The following is a 14,789-nucleotide window of genomic DNA, read 5'->3' as shown; positions in this document are numbered from 1 at the left end:
GCCCTGTACTTTTTGTACTTTTTGTGTTTTTCCCTCCCCCCTCCTTGGGTTTGTGCGCCGCCCTGAGTCCCGCTGGGAATAGGGCGGCATATAAATAAAATGAACCTCGAACCTCGAACCTCTAATTTTCTCCTCCTCCTCCTCCTCCTCCTCCTCCTCCTCCTCCTCCTCCTCCTCCTCCTCCTCCTCCTCTTCCAATGCTCAGATAAAATTAGCCACTGGATTTCTCCGACATTTCTCCTAACTTAGAACTGTGTTGCTTGCAGTCTGACTTAGGAATTGCAAACAAAATTATACGTAGTAATGTTTTACCTGTCAATGACTTTTTGTTGTTTTAATTGCAATAATACATGCACAAACAACCGTTTAAAACTCAATGTAAATCGTTCTAAACTTGACTGTAAAAAATATGATTTCTGTAATAGAGTTGTCAAAGTTTGGAACATTCTACCTGATTCAGTTTGTTTCAGCCACAAATTTTCACATTTTCGCAAAAACAAGCAAAAAACACCCCATTTTTGCTCATTTTTGACTCCCCCAGCCCACAGGAGCATTCTACGAGCCTCCCAAAGCCTATGCATGCAAAAGAAATTTGGCAAAAAAAACGAGGTGGTCTGAGGGTTTGGGAGGCCTGCAGAGTGCAGAAACTTTTTTTTAATTTACCTCTTCAAAATCATCGTCAGTCTTATACTCTGGTGTGTCTTATAGCCCGAAAAATACGGTACATTTGCAAAGTAACTTCTCTCCATGCTTGCTATCTAGATCCGCAATTGCTGCCGGACTTCATGGCTACAACGGTGTCCTGGTAGGGATGTTGATGGCTGTTTTCTCAGACAAGGGGGAATATTACTGGTGGCTCCTACTTCCTGTTGTTCTCATGTCCATGACCTGGTGAGTCTATATATCCTCATCTTCATTTAATGACCCCATAATCCCTTGCAGGATGGAGTCTGGGCACCTGGGCGACCTCATAAAGCAGTTGGGGCATCGCAGAGCGCAGAGCGGTCGCGTGCGCAGTGTGGGTGCCCAAGGTGGACGTCCGGCCCCGGCAAAGCGTACTGTTTGCAATGGGATCTGGAACCCACTAGTATATGTGTGTGTGTCTGTGTGTGTGTGTTTGTGTCTGTGTGTGTGTGTGTGTCTCTCTCTCTCTCTCTGTGTGTGTGTGTGTGTGTGTGTGTGTGTGTGTGTGTGTGTGTAAGTAAATGAGAAATGAGAGATCTGGTAATATTTCTGTCCTTTGTCCTGATTTTAAAAAGCCATGATATTGGCAAAGACTATAACAAAAGTGACTGCACTCTTTCTCCAATCATTCCTGTTCTTCTTTTTCAGCCCCATCTTTACCAGCGCTTTAGCTTCGCTCTTCAGCAAATGGGACCTTCCGGTTTTCACGCTGCCTTTCAACTTGGCTCTGAGTCTGTTTCTCGGGGCCACCGGCCATTATAATTCTTTCTTCCCTACCACGCTGATCGAACCAACCGCCTCTTTGCCCAACAACTCTTGGTCCGGCGCTCAAGTGTCTATGGTAAGAAGATACCCACCATATACCCCTTGCTGTGTGTGTGTCCTTTGGTGTGTGTGTGTGCAGGGGGAGGAGGAACCACTAAAGGAAGAAGCTTCACATAAGTGGGAATACCGCAAGGGCGTTGACCTGGATCGTTTGCAGTGGTGAGTTGCTCTCACCTTCACTGCTTGTGGTCCGTTCGTGTATGAGCCTGACATGCGCTGCGCACGAATGCGCACTCCACCGCCCCTGCAACACCCAGCTGCTTGTCGCAATTGGCCCGGTTGCCTTAAAAACAGGTATGGAACGTGGGCGGGCGGGTGGGCCAAATGAGCCACCGTACGGTGACCGCTGCTCCCAAATACTACCGGTACGGGCGTACCGGGTGGGTGTACCAGCCGGAACCCACCACTGATGGCTTGGTTTCTGCTATGCATCTCTTACTAGCAATCTGTGAAATGCTGGCATTGTATAGAATGCCTAGGATAGGGGTGCCAAACTCGGTGTCAGCGTTCCAAGTATCATGCAGAATTAAATCAGAGTCCAAGGCAAAACTATCCTTAAAGTTCCAATTTAATAAAGCAGCCATCTTAGCACATCTGTTTTAATCCCAATACTGGACATGACAGCAGAATTCCACCCAGTTAAAAGTTCATGATCTTGTCCCTCCACCCACAATCCATCAACATGGTCCAATCTTCTTCTTCCACGCTGGCATCCACACCCAGCTTCTTCCAGTCAGGTGTACTGGTGCGGAGACAAAGGATGACCTTGGCTTCTAGTAAAGAATGAAAACAATACATTCCACAATCCTACTCCTGTCTATTCCCCCCTCCCATCAACTATACTAAAGAAACAGCATAATGAAATAAGAGAAATTCCTCCTTAGTTGGAGAAATATTGGAAGACTGCTGTCATGTCACCCCTGGTCCCTCTCCCTCTGTTAATGTTGGCTCTTTTGGTGGTTGCACATATGAGCACATGGCTGGCTCCTATTTAAATGGTTGTCCACTGGGACTCCTGGATTCCTCCTTATTTCCTATCTCATGGATCACCGTCCCCCAATGATCCAAAAGGCCTCCCACCCATCCAGCCTTCTGAAATGGGTATCAAGATTTGAGTCTTCACCCAGGCTATTGGGTCAAGTGGTGGAGACTTCTGACAGTTGCTGGGGGTCACTCCAGGAGAATGGTTGGGGCACTGAGTTTTATCCTTTTATGTTTTTATGGTTTTCACATTTTTATTGTTGTGAGATACCCAAGGCTATTTTAAGATGGGCAGTCATACAACTCGTTTAAAATACCATAAAATTCTTTTACAATCAAATAAAAGTAAATATATATATATAATCAATGTCTAAATGAGACCTTTTGGTCTATGCACACCTACAGTATAACCCCAATTTATTTATTTAGATAGAAAGATGATAGATAGATAGATAGATAGATAGATAGATAGATAGATAGATAGGGAGGGAGGGAGGGAGGGAGGGAGGGAGGGAGAGAGAGAGAGAGAGAGAGAGAGACGATACATGGTAGATGTGAGAGAGAGAGAGAGTGGTGATAGATGGTGATAGATGAGAGAGAGATGAGGGTGGGAGGCAGATGATAGATAGATAGATAGATAGATAGATAGATAGATAGATAGATAGATAGATAGATAGATAGATAGATAGATATAGATGAGAGAGAGATGATAGATGGTAGATGAGAGAAAAAGATGATAGAGGGAGGGGGAGATAGATGGTAGATGATAGATAGATGATAGATGATAGATAGATAGATAGATAGATAGATAGATAGATAGATAGATAGATAGATAGATAGATAGATAGATGATAGATGATAGATGATAGATAGATAGATAGATAGATAGATAGATAGATAGATAGATAGATGATAGATAGATAGATAGATAGATAGATAGATAGATAGATAGATAGAGTAGATGAGAGGGAGAGGGATATGATATAGATGGTGGATGAGAGAGAGAAAAAGAGAGAGAGAGAGAGAAAGAGAGAGTATTGGTAGCCAGGTACTGGTGGCCTTCAATCTTTTATGCAATCAGGTTGGGCTATTATTGTTGTTTTCTGCCAAGAGATCAAAGTTTCCATAATTCTTAGGAGTCAGGAAGTATATTATACTCTGTTTGTGTGTGTGTGTGTGTGTGTGTGTGTGTGTGTAGATAGATAGATAGATAGATAGATAGATAGATAGATAGATAGATAGATAGATAGATAGATAGATAGATAGATAGATCGAGAGGGAGAGAGGTAAAGATATATATAGATATATAGATATATAGATATATAGATATATAGATATATAGATATATAGATATATAGATATATAGATATATAGATATATAGATATAGATATATAGATATATAGATATATAGATATGTAGATATATAGATATATAGATATGAGAGAGAGAGAGAGAGAGAGAGAGAGAGAGAGGGAGAGAGAGAGAGGGAGAGAGAGAAACATGTTAATTATGCCCAATTAAGGTGATATCATTGTAGGCAGTTTACACCACCTATAAAGTCAAGTGCCATAATAATATTTCCTAACCCAGCCCACAGAGGCAGTTTTCCAACATACTGGTTTGTTGTTGTCACAAATAACAAACACCTATTTTGTGGATTAAAGTGCAGGAAAAACTGCTTTTGTGGCATGGTTATTTGGTGACCCCTCTGTTTACTTGGCTTCTAGTCCAACCCTTGGCTTCAAGGGTTGGACTAGAAGACCTCTAAGGTCCCTTCCTACACTGTTATTCTTGATAGTGGAAACAATCAAGGGAATGGCTTGTCTCTGGAGTTGTGGATGCTCCATCACTGGAGATTTTCAAGAAAAGATTGGAGAACCATTTGCCTGGGATAGTATTAAAACTCCTGCCTGTGCCAGAGGGTTGGACTAGAAGACCTCCACAGTTCCTCCCAACCGTAGGATTCTATGATTTCTAAAAAAAACCATGGAAAGCATGGGAAAAAAACTGTGTTTCCAAAGTCTAGCTAACTAGATAACAATATTTCCAGGATGAGTCTTGGAGGCACACCTATCCCATCTGATCTCGTGGGATGGGCAGATAACAAGAGATAGTTCTGCAGAGAGCTTAGTGCCATATAGGCACTATTAAAAGTAATAATCATCACCTTGAACTGTACCCAGAAGGAAGTCAGTGAATCAGTGCAAGTCACACAACAGAGGTTTTAACTGGCCAAATCTAGAGGCACAAAACTGCAGGCATGGTTGCATTCTGGACCAGCTGTAACGCCTGGATCCGTGATTTGGCAAATCTACGGCACACAGAGCCCTCTCTGCGGGCACACCAGCCCTCGCCCAGCTCAGCTGCACTGTCCATGCGCATGAGCCGCCCACTGGCCAGCTGATTTTTCAGGTCTCTGCCATGCATGTGGGAGACACGCACGCATGCGCAGGTGAGCGGGACCATCTTAAACCATCTTTCCAAGCAGCCTCCGTGTTTCCAGGGTCTTTTCCCCCCACTTGGAACTGAACCCAAATGGACATTTCTTCCAACATCGTAAAATAGGATTCTGTAGCTGGAAGCAACCTTGAGTTTCTCAAACACTGTCGAAAATTACAGATTAGGCCTTGCGTCCTCCCTAGCTTTGGGAATTCAAACCTTTCATTTCAAGCTTCTACAGGGAGAGGTGGCCTTTATGCAAGATTAACAAGTTATTAGAAATATTATTATTTTTTTGTATTCTTATCTCGGCAAGAGACTTCACAAGTGAATGCCAGGGTCATTTGCAAGAACATTTCCTGATGACTTAGCCAAAGCAATAACAAGTTGTTGGGGTTATTTTTTTGCTGTCAAGCTCAAACTGACTCCGTCAGGAATTATTTAATTTCTTTAAAGAATAGGTCTATTGTTGCCGTGTTCAACTCATCCCAGTTCAGAGGCAAAATAGAGCAGCTTGACATTACCTCCTTGTTCAAAAGAATGGGAAGGCCCACGTCCATTCCTGGGTGGAGTTTAGCAAACAAAAGACTAGTTTATACTTTTCGGGAATGGATCCAATCAAGGTTCGATTAATTTGTATTTGTCTTTATTAGTTTGTCAAACATATACAAGATAGCCGGTATACAAATGGAACACAAATTATAAACTAACACGATCAGCAGCACTTAAAGAAAATATATACAAAATGTTTTATTGTTGGCATTTATCACCAACAAGATTGGCTAAAATGTACCCAAACATGAAGCCGACCTGCTGGAAGTGTAAAAAAGTACAAGGGGCCTATTATCACATATGGTGGACCTGCCCGGAAACACAAAAATATTGGACCAAAAATTTGGAAATGGGTGCAAGAAAGTACAGGAGAACAGATAAAATACAAACCCGAAATCTTTCTACTGGGAATAATCAAAGGGAAATATACAAAGAAAATTAAGTACATATTAACACATCTGCTAACTACAGCTAGAATAGCATTTGCCCAATGCTAGAAACAAAATAATACCCCCTCGGACGAATTAGTGATAAAAAAAAGCTTGGGATTGTGCAGAGATGGACAAATGAACACTGAAATTAAAAGATAAAGAAGAGTCGGAATATTATGAAATTTGGAACAATTGGTATAAATGGCTGCAAAACAGGAATAAAATTAATTTTTTAAAAAAGATAGCCGGTATAAACATGGATATATGAACGAAAGAGGTGAATGCAAATAAATGGGGACAGTAGGACAGGGATGGTAGGCACACTGGTGCGTTTATGCACGCCCCCTTTAAGGATCTCTTAGGAATGGGGTGAGGTCCACAATAGACAGTTTGAGGTTGAAGCTGTGGAGGTTTGAGGATGTAACAACCGAGTCAGGTAGAGCATTCCAGGCGTTGACCACTCTTGCTGAAGTTGTATTTTCTGCAAACGAGTTTGGAGCGGTTTACCTTGAGTTTGTATCAACTGTTTGCCCATGTATTATTGAGGTTGAACTGAAGAAGTCGTTGACAGGTAGGACATTATAGCACACAATTTTGTGTACTGGAAGCAGGCGAAGCAATTCCACGTTGTCCAAACCCAACATTTCGAGACTGGTGGCATAGGGAATTTTATTGTGAATAGAGGAGTGGAGTAGCCTTCTCGTGAAATACCTCTGGACCCGCTCAATTGTATTAATGTCGGATATACAGTGTGGATTCCAGGCAGACGAACTGTATTCGAGAATTGGTCTGGCAAAGGTTTTGTATGCCCTAGTTAATAATACAATGCTACCAGAGAAGAAGCTTTGGCACAAACCAGCAGTGGTAATTCCAGTGGTAATTGGCACACTGGGTGCTATTCCAAAAGCACTGGAATTACATTTAAAACAGTTAAAAATTGACAAAATCACCATCAGTCAAATGCAAAAAGCCGCACTGTTTGGATCTGCACGCATATTACGAAAATACGTTACGACGTCCTAAGCCCCTGGGTGGGGCCCGACTAGTAACCAATGCCAAATCCGGTGAAACAACTGGCTGCTGTGATACAATTCTGTTGTTGCAAATAATGATGATGATGATGATGATGATGATGATGATGATGATGATGATGATGATGATATTGACCACTTGCTGAAGATCGCAATGGAAGTCATTTTGGTATGATCTTCAACTCTTTTCTTTGAATGCTTGTTTCACAGCTTCTGAGGTCTATTCCAGTAGGAATTGGGCAGGTCTATGGTTGCGATAACCCTTGGACTGGTGGCGTCGTCATGCTGGCTGTGTTCATTTCATCCCCTCTCATCTTCAGTCATGCGGTGCTTGGCTCAGCAGCTGGGATACCTGCAGGTATGACAGATGGCATTACATCATTCTGCCCACCAACTTTCTCCAACTTGGAAAACCCCAAATGCATTGCACCATATCTCAGAATTCTTACTGCTCATATTCTGAGAAAAAGAGGTCCACAGTTCCAGCATCTCAAGAATGCCAACATCTCAAGAGCTTTGTGTTGAGGTAGTGTTCTACAGTGGCCATGCATGGAGCAAACTCTGGGATTATCTAAGATTTATTGATAATAAGATTTATTAGCAAAGGATGCACAGACTTTCATAGCTGGGAATGACATTTAACCTTCGAGAACATGGGCAGAAGATGGGAAGGAATGACCCAAATCAAACAAGACACAGATCTTTGGGGATAACACATTTTCAGGAGAGCTTGGGTAGCTTCTTCTTTTCTTCTTAGACTATGCTAATTTGGGAATTCATTCAAATTTTGAGCATTTCCTTCTCAAGATGAAAAGAAGCTATGCCACCAGTTTTAGTAACTGTGAACAGAAGTAGCTCCAAGACAGAGGTGGGTTTCACATAATTTTACCATCAGTTCACCGCGCACCAAAAACCATGCACACCCGCAGCTTAGAAAACATGGCTAAATAAGACAGCATAGCGCCATCAATGGACATTCCCAATTGTCCAGGTCAGGGGTGGGTTCCTACCGCCGTTGGTACCAGTTCGCTTGGCTCGTGCGCGCGACAGATGCACATTGCTCAGGCATGCTCAGTTCATGTAAATTGTTCTGTGCATGCACGAAAACCATGAACAGCTAATAAAAAACATGCCGGCAACGGCAGTGGAGACCGGGGAAGTGGTTCAGGGGCATGGCCAGCCTGGGTCACTACTATTGGTTCACCCGAACCGATCTGAACCGGCTGAATACCACAACTGCTCCAAGACCCCAAAGTGGAGTCTTCAAATACCTTGGATGCTTGTTTAAAGTTATATTCCCCTCCAAGCTCAAAACAAACAAACAAAAAAGAATAATTGGAATTCATTAAAACCAGCCCACAACATGTAGAGAAGATACACAAAATCATCTAGAGCAGGGGTGTCAAACTCAAGGCCCAGGGGCCAGATCTGGCCGCCGGGTCCTTCAATCTGGCCCATAGGGCCACCCTGGAAACAGCAAAGGACCAGCCCACGCTACTTCTGCCACCAAAAACAGAGCATGTGTCGCCCCCCCCCCCAGCTCCATTTTCACTGGCAGAGCGCTCAGGCCACAACAGGCCCCCCAACACGAGTGATGCTGAGTTGGCCACGCCATCCTGGCCACACCCACCCCGGCCCCCTTACATCAAATACAACCCTGATGCGGCCCTCAATGAAGTTGAGTTTGACACCCCTGATCTAGAGTCAAGTGGGCCCTAGGAAAGCCTTTAATAATGCAGCCTGGTCAGTGTGTGTGTGTGTGTGTGTGTGTGTGTGTGTGTGTGTGTGTGTGTGTGTTCCTGTACCTTTCGGACAACCAGGATCTGGACCAGAGGTGGGTTTCTACCGGTTCGCACTGGTTTGAGCAAACCGGTAGTGGTAATTTGGCCTGGGTTGCAGAACCAGCAGGCTGGCCACGCCCCCGAACCACTTCCCCAGTCTCCACTGCCATTGCCGGCATGTTTTTTATTAGCTTTTCATGGTCTTCGTGCATGCACAGAACAATTTACATGAACTGAGCCTGCCTGAGCAATGCGCATCTGTCGCGCGCACGAGCCAAGCGAAGCAGTACCAACGGCGGTAGGAACCCACCCCTGACTTGGACAATTGGGAATGTCCATTGATGTCCATATGGGGAATCATGTTCATTTTCAGTTCAAGCACAGACTGGGAGGTGTGGACACCAGGAGGCCTTCCGTATGGCTAAATATTCTCTATGGACTCAAACTCACTAAGATTTTCACCCATTTTGCTTTGTAGCCCTGAGTCTGGCCTCCCCTTTGAACAAAATTTACGCTGGCTTGTGGAATTACAACAGCTGCCTCTCCTGCATTGCCATTGGAGGGATGTTCTACGCCCTCACCTGGGAGACATTTGTGTTGGCAATAGCGTGCGGTAAGTAACCAGGCCCTTTACAGTAGTTACACCAACACTTTGGGCACCAGGGACCAGCTCCACGTAGAGAGGTTTTTTGGCAGACCGGAGGGGGTGTGGTTTCGCCTGCCTCCTACGTCACATGGATAGGCCTTTGCTTGTTTGCGCGGACTGGTTTCTGGCATGCCGCGGACTAGACGGGGCGTCGGGGACCCCTGCTTTACATCCCTAAAATACAGATAGTTGCCAATGTACGACCGATGGTTTAGTGATCTGTATGGTCACTAAGTTCTGATGGACCCACCACACAGGTAGTCCTCGAGTTACAAACGTCATGGAGCTTGCCCATTCCCTTCGTAACCCAAGGATTTGTAAGTTTGTAAGTTTAATTTTATTTATAGGCCGCCCAATCCCGAAGGACTCCTGGCGGCTTACAGAAGGGAAGAGAAAGAAAATAAAAGAAAGTAAAAATAAAATGAGACAAGTTAAAACGACGCAGATACATTCACTTCAGTCGGGGCTGGACCTCAACAATGAGGTCAACAGCCCCAGGCCTGCTGGAAAAGCCAGGTCTTGACAGCTTTTCTGAAGGCCATGAGAGTGGGTGAGGTCCGGATTTCAGGGGGTAGTTCGTTCCAAAGGGTCGGGGCAGCCACAGAGAAGGCTCTCCTCCGGGGAGCCGCCAGCCGACATTGTCTGGCTGACTGCATCCGAAGGAGGCCAAACCTGTGGGATCTTACCAGCCACTGGGAGGAATGTGGCAGTAGGCGGTCTCGCAGATTTGTGGAAGTGAATCTCATACCTTGAATGGGATCACTCCCTGCTTTCCCCACACACGTTCGCTAACCGAATGTGAGGCTCGTTAAGTATGCACGAGGGTGGGGAAGGCCATCGGGAGCCAACTGATGGAAACTGCCACCTGCTTAAGACCACCCAAGCCTCCTCAACCCATTGAAATGCCTCATGCTCCCCACAATTGCTTCGCCCCACCCCAACTTGCCATGCAGGGTCACTTACCTAGCGAAGAGTTAGCAAACGGTCTCCTTTCCAGCCTCTTGCACCCTTCTGCAGTTCCGTTCGAGCCTTCCTGAGCCTCCCTTGGCCTATTATGGGCTGAAATGGAGCTTCTGGAGGGAAGGATCCGGTCCTCCAATGCTCCATTTGACCCTCTGCAGGCCTCCCCAGCCCATTGCAGGCAGTGGTGGGTTTCAAAAATTGTTCGAACTTACTCTGTGGGTGTGGCCTCCTTTGTGGGAGTGGCTTGCCACCCATGTGACCGGATGGGAGTGGCTTGCCACCCATGTGACCAGATATGAAGATGCTGACGACACTTGTCAGAACCACCTTAAATTACCTCACACACAGCACTGGCATGCATAAGAATATGATGTAAACTTGTTTTTTAAAAGGCATCTTTGGTTTGCGTTAAAACAACTTCAACACACGCAATGTTCTGATTGCACCACAAACGCAGCAGTCATCCTTACCTTTCACAGAGGCACTGAGTTTTATAGATAGGAGCATGATAGTGTAGAATAATCATATCCAAGGACCAGTGGTGGGTTTCAAAAATGTTTGGAACCTCTTCTGTAGGTGTGGCCTGCTTTCCGGGTCCACTGGTGGAACCTCTTCTAACCGGTTCGGTAGATTTGACGAACCGGCTCTACCGAATAGGTGCGAACTGGTAGGAACCCACCTCTGATTGCAGGCCAATGTACTTTTAACCCTAACCCAAAATAGCTTTACTTCTTTATTTGTATCCCGCCTTTATTATTTTTTACAAAAAAACTCAAGGCAGCAAATATCTCCAACACGCCTTCCTCCTTCTCTTTTCTCCCAGAACAACAACCTTGTGAGGTGGGTCAGGCCAAGAGTGGGGGGGGGGGGACTGGCCCAAAATCATAGATCGGAGTCCCTTTCACCACCTGGCCCTTAACCCCTTTCTATTTCAGAGTCTCTTGCAGCAAATAACCACATTATGTATTTATGTTTCTTCTTGCAGCTTTTTTCACCACTTACGTGGGAGAAGCAATGAGCCGCGTCTTTTCCGTGGTAAGTTCGCAGATAATCGAGGAGCAAAGATTGCAGTTGTATCTACTTAGCATCATCGATTCTTTGCTCACTTTGGGAGGGGGGGGAATTACAGGTGGCCGAAATGGGGTCTATTTTAACCTCGAAATAGCCCACCCGCAAGGCGTAACCATGAGAATGCATGGTAACCCGCTTAGCGACTGCAATGACTTACAAGGAAAATTGCAGTCGTAGGTTGAGGAGTACCTGTAACACAGCATTCTCTCCCCACAAAATTCAATTCAGCTCATACTCTAGAGCAGTGGTTCCCAAACTTGGCAACTTTAAGACTTGTGGACTTCAACTCCCAGAATTCTCCAGCCAGCTCTGCTGGCTGGAGAATTCTGGGAGTTGAAGTCCACAAGTCTTAAAGTTGCCAAGTTTGGGAACCACTGCTCTAGAACCGTGATGGGGAGCCTATGGCATGCATGCCCAAAGTGGCAAGCAGAGCCATTGTCAATGCAGTAGATATCTTCCATTATTGCTCTTGTTTAAATCCAAAAAGTGTGTAGCACTTTCTAAGCTTACTTTGTTGTTAGTTGCGAAGTCGTGTCTGACCCATCGCAGCCCCATGGACAACGTTCCTCCAGGCCTTCCTGTCCTCTACCATCCTCCGGAGTCCATTCAAGCTCACGCCTACTGCTTCGGTGACTCCATCCAGCCACCTCACTCTCTGCCGTCCCTTTCTTCTTTTGCCCTCCATCTTTCCCAGCATGAGGCTCTTCTCCAGGGAGTCCTTCCTTCTCACTAGGTGGCCAAAGTCTTTGAGTTTCATCTTCAGGATCTGGCCTTCTAAAGAGCAGTCAGGGTTGATCTCCTCTAGGACTGACCGGTTGGATGGCCTTGCAGTCCAAGGGACTCGCAGGAGTCCTCTCCAGCACCTTTAATCCAAGGCCTCCATTCTTTGGCACTCAGCCTTCCTTTTGTTCCAACCTTCACAGCCATCCATTACAACTGGGAAAAGCATAGCCTTGACTATATGCACTTTTGTTGGCAGGGTGATGCCTCTGCTTTTTAGTATGCCTAAGCTTAAACAGCTGTCTGTATGCGGTATTGCTTATCAACACCAGCTCTCCTTTAGCTACGTCTGGTACACTCTGGGCCCATAACCAGTGTTAAGTAAGCTCCCCGTTGGGAGAGCGAGTACGTTCAGAGAAGCGTTGTGAGAGTTGTGTTGAAGAACACACAAACCAGCATACAGAGACACTGCAGTTTCAATAGGCTTTTACTTTCGTGGAAATAGAGGTATCAGAGTCCATCAAACAGTCCAAGTCATACACGGATAAGACAGTCAGTCATCAACGCCTTTCAGTTAAGGGATAATCTAAATAACATAGTCCGGTAATCATATAATCAGTTCGATACACAAAGTTTGCTAACAGTTGCAAAACTTACAATAGCTCAAGGCACTTTCTAACAGCCAGCTTCCATAAACACTCAGATCAGATCAGCCTAGCATCTAACGAACAGAGAGAGAGCTAACAGTCATTCTAGCTCCCTCTTATGGCCAATTGAGGAAAACAACAACCAATCACATTTTACAGTATGATTTAAAGTAACAGGTACAACATTGTTACATGATTTATATATTGCCAACCCAACCATTAGATTATATTCCTAACACAGATATTAAAAGCAAGGTAGGGCTTTGATTTTGTGTAAACTCCTCAAAGATATTGCTGACAGATGTTGCTGTTTTTATTTTATTTTTTCCAGTTTGGGCTGCCAGTAGGCACCTGGCCCTTCTGCTTATCTTCGCTCGCCTTCCTGCTCTTAAGCACCACCAACAAGGCCATCTTCAAGCTGCCTCTCTCCAAAGTCACCTATCCAGAAGCCAACCGGGCGTACTATGTGGAGAGAAAGAAACAGTGTTCTGAAGAATCCGTTTGCGACAAAGTGTAAGCGAGCAGACAGAAGAGTCGGTCTTCCAACTTACAGAGTCTTCCCACGGAAGAGCAGAAGAAAAACCTAGTTTTCAGTGGACCGTTTGTTTTTCTTGATTGTAGATGCCTTCACTTGGATCAGTCAAGTTCAACGTTCAAGGTTCAGGAGTGAATGTATTCATCTGGGAAGGAACGTAATATAAGTGGGACAATTCAGTTTAAACCAGGGGTGTCCAAACTTGGCAACTTTAAAACTTGTGGACCTCAATTCCCAGAATTCTTCAGCCTTGTTGTTTTTTAAAAAGCCATAAAATCAGACATGACTCACGAGCCATGAGCTGATGTGGCCCAGCGGCTGGAGTGCAGCACTGCAGGCTACTTCTGCTGACTGCCGGCTGCCTGCAATTCGGTAGTTCAAATCTCACCAGGCTGACTCAGCCTTCCATCCTTCCGAGGTCGGTAAAATGAGGACCCAAATTGTTGAGGGCAACAGGCTGACTCTGTAAACCGCTTAGAGGGGGCTGTATAAGCTCTATGAAGCGGTATATATGTCTAAATGCTATTGCTGCTGCTATTAAGAACTGCCTTGCTTAGCAATGGAAATTCCGGTATCAATTATCATCGTAAGTCAAACTTGTAAAGAAGAGAAATTATTATTATTATTATTATTATTTGCAAACTTAGCTGTTACTTGCAAGTTATGAGCACTTTAACGAATGAGTGAATACTTTATTTGGCCAAATGCGATTAGACACACAATATTCTCTGTATGCAAATATTCAGGAAACCAATTGTTACAAGATACCTTTACAGCATCCTCTAATTCCTAGCAACACAGAGAGTCGTGAGAGATCAGTGCTAGAGCAAAATTTATACTAAGAAGTCTTTGCAGATATATCAATGCGTTCCCAATTTATTAACCCAAATGTATATCTGCACATTGAAGACATAATCAATCTAGACATGATGGTGTGTCCGTTCCTTTTCTATGAGAAACATGAGAAATGCTTGCCCAGAGAGATAGCTCTGCAGGTCACTTCCGGCATGTGTGCCATAGGTTTGCCATCACAGGACTAGTGGTTTACTCTATCAATTGTACTCCAATCAAGGAACGATCAACTCAGACAAACAATCAAGCCATAAACAAGGAACCACCAAGAACATTTCCATCAATATTAGCAGGGCAAACCTCTTGGACATAAAGAGAGAACAAACCCCACTCCCTTCTAGCACTGATGATGTTACCTAGTAGGGTCATGAAACATTTGTAAGAAAAATAACCAAGCTCAGACAGCATCAAAGACCCCCCACAGATCTCTGCAAATACTAATTATTGGCCGATCCCACGAAACTGACCCCTGATGCTTAGCCCTGATACCTTGTCTCCAAACCATGCTTTATAAATGAGCTTGAATCATGGTTTGAAGAGCAGAATTCATTGTGGGCCCCTTAGCAATGTAGAGTGGGGGAGAAGCATATTGAACATGGAGAAGGGAAGCCGAAGAGAAGGAACCTTTGG

At 44.6% G+C, this 14,789-nt stretch overlaps 1 protein-coding gene across 3 annotated transcripts in view; it reads left to right on the top strand.

Annotated features, from left to right (window-relative positions):
* Positions 1-13,695, top strand: part of SLC14A1 (solute carrier family 14 member 1 (Kidd blood group)) — a 33,926-nt gene extending 20,231 nt beyond the window's left edge. For all 3 annotated transcript variants that reach the window (XM_032212569.1, XM_032212570.1, XM_032212568.1), the window contains exons 4-9: positions 763-891; positions 1,333-1,525; positions 7,155-7,302; positions 9,204-9,338; positions 11,320-11,369; positions 13,104-13,695. In XM_032212569.1, coding sequence (XP_032068460.1) covers positions 763-891; positions 1,333-1,525; positions 7,155-7,302; positions 9,204-9,338; positions 11,320-11,369; positions 13,104-13,289 — 841 coding nt within the window. In that variant the 3' untranslated portion in view covers positions 13,290-13,695. The remainder of the gene's footprint in view (positions 1-762; positions 892-1,332; positions 1,526-7,154; positions 7,303-9,203; positions 9,339-11,319; positions 11,370-13,103) is intronic.
* Positions 13,696-14,789: the final 1,094 nt, after the last annotated feature.

This window comes from Thamnophis elegans, chromosome 3 (assembly GCF_009769535.1).
Source record: "Thamnophis elegans isolate rThaEle1 chromosome 3, rThaEle1.pri, whole genome shotgun sequence".
NCBI lineage: Eukaryota > Metazoa > Chordata > Lepidosauria > Squamata > Colubridae > Thamnophis > Thamnophis elegans.
The sequence above is the reverse complement of the archived record's forward strand: the minus strand, read 5'-3'. Positions and strand labels throughout refer to the sequence as shown.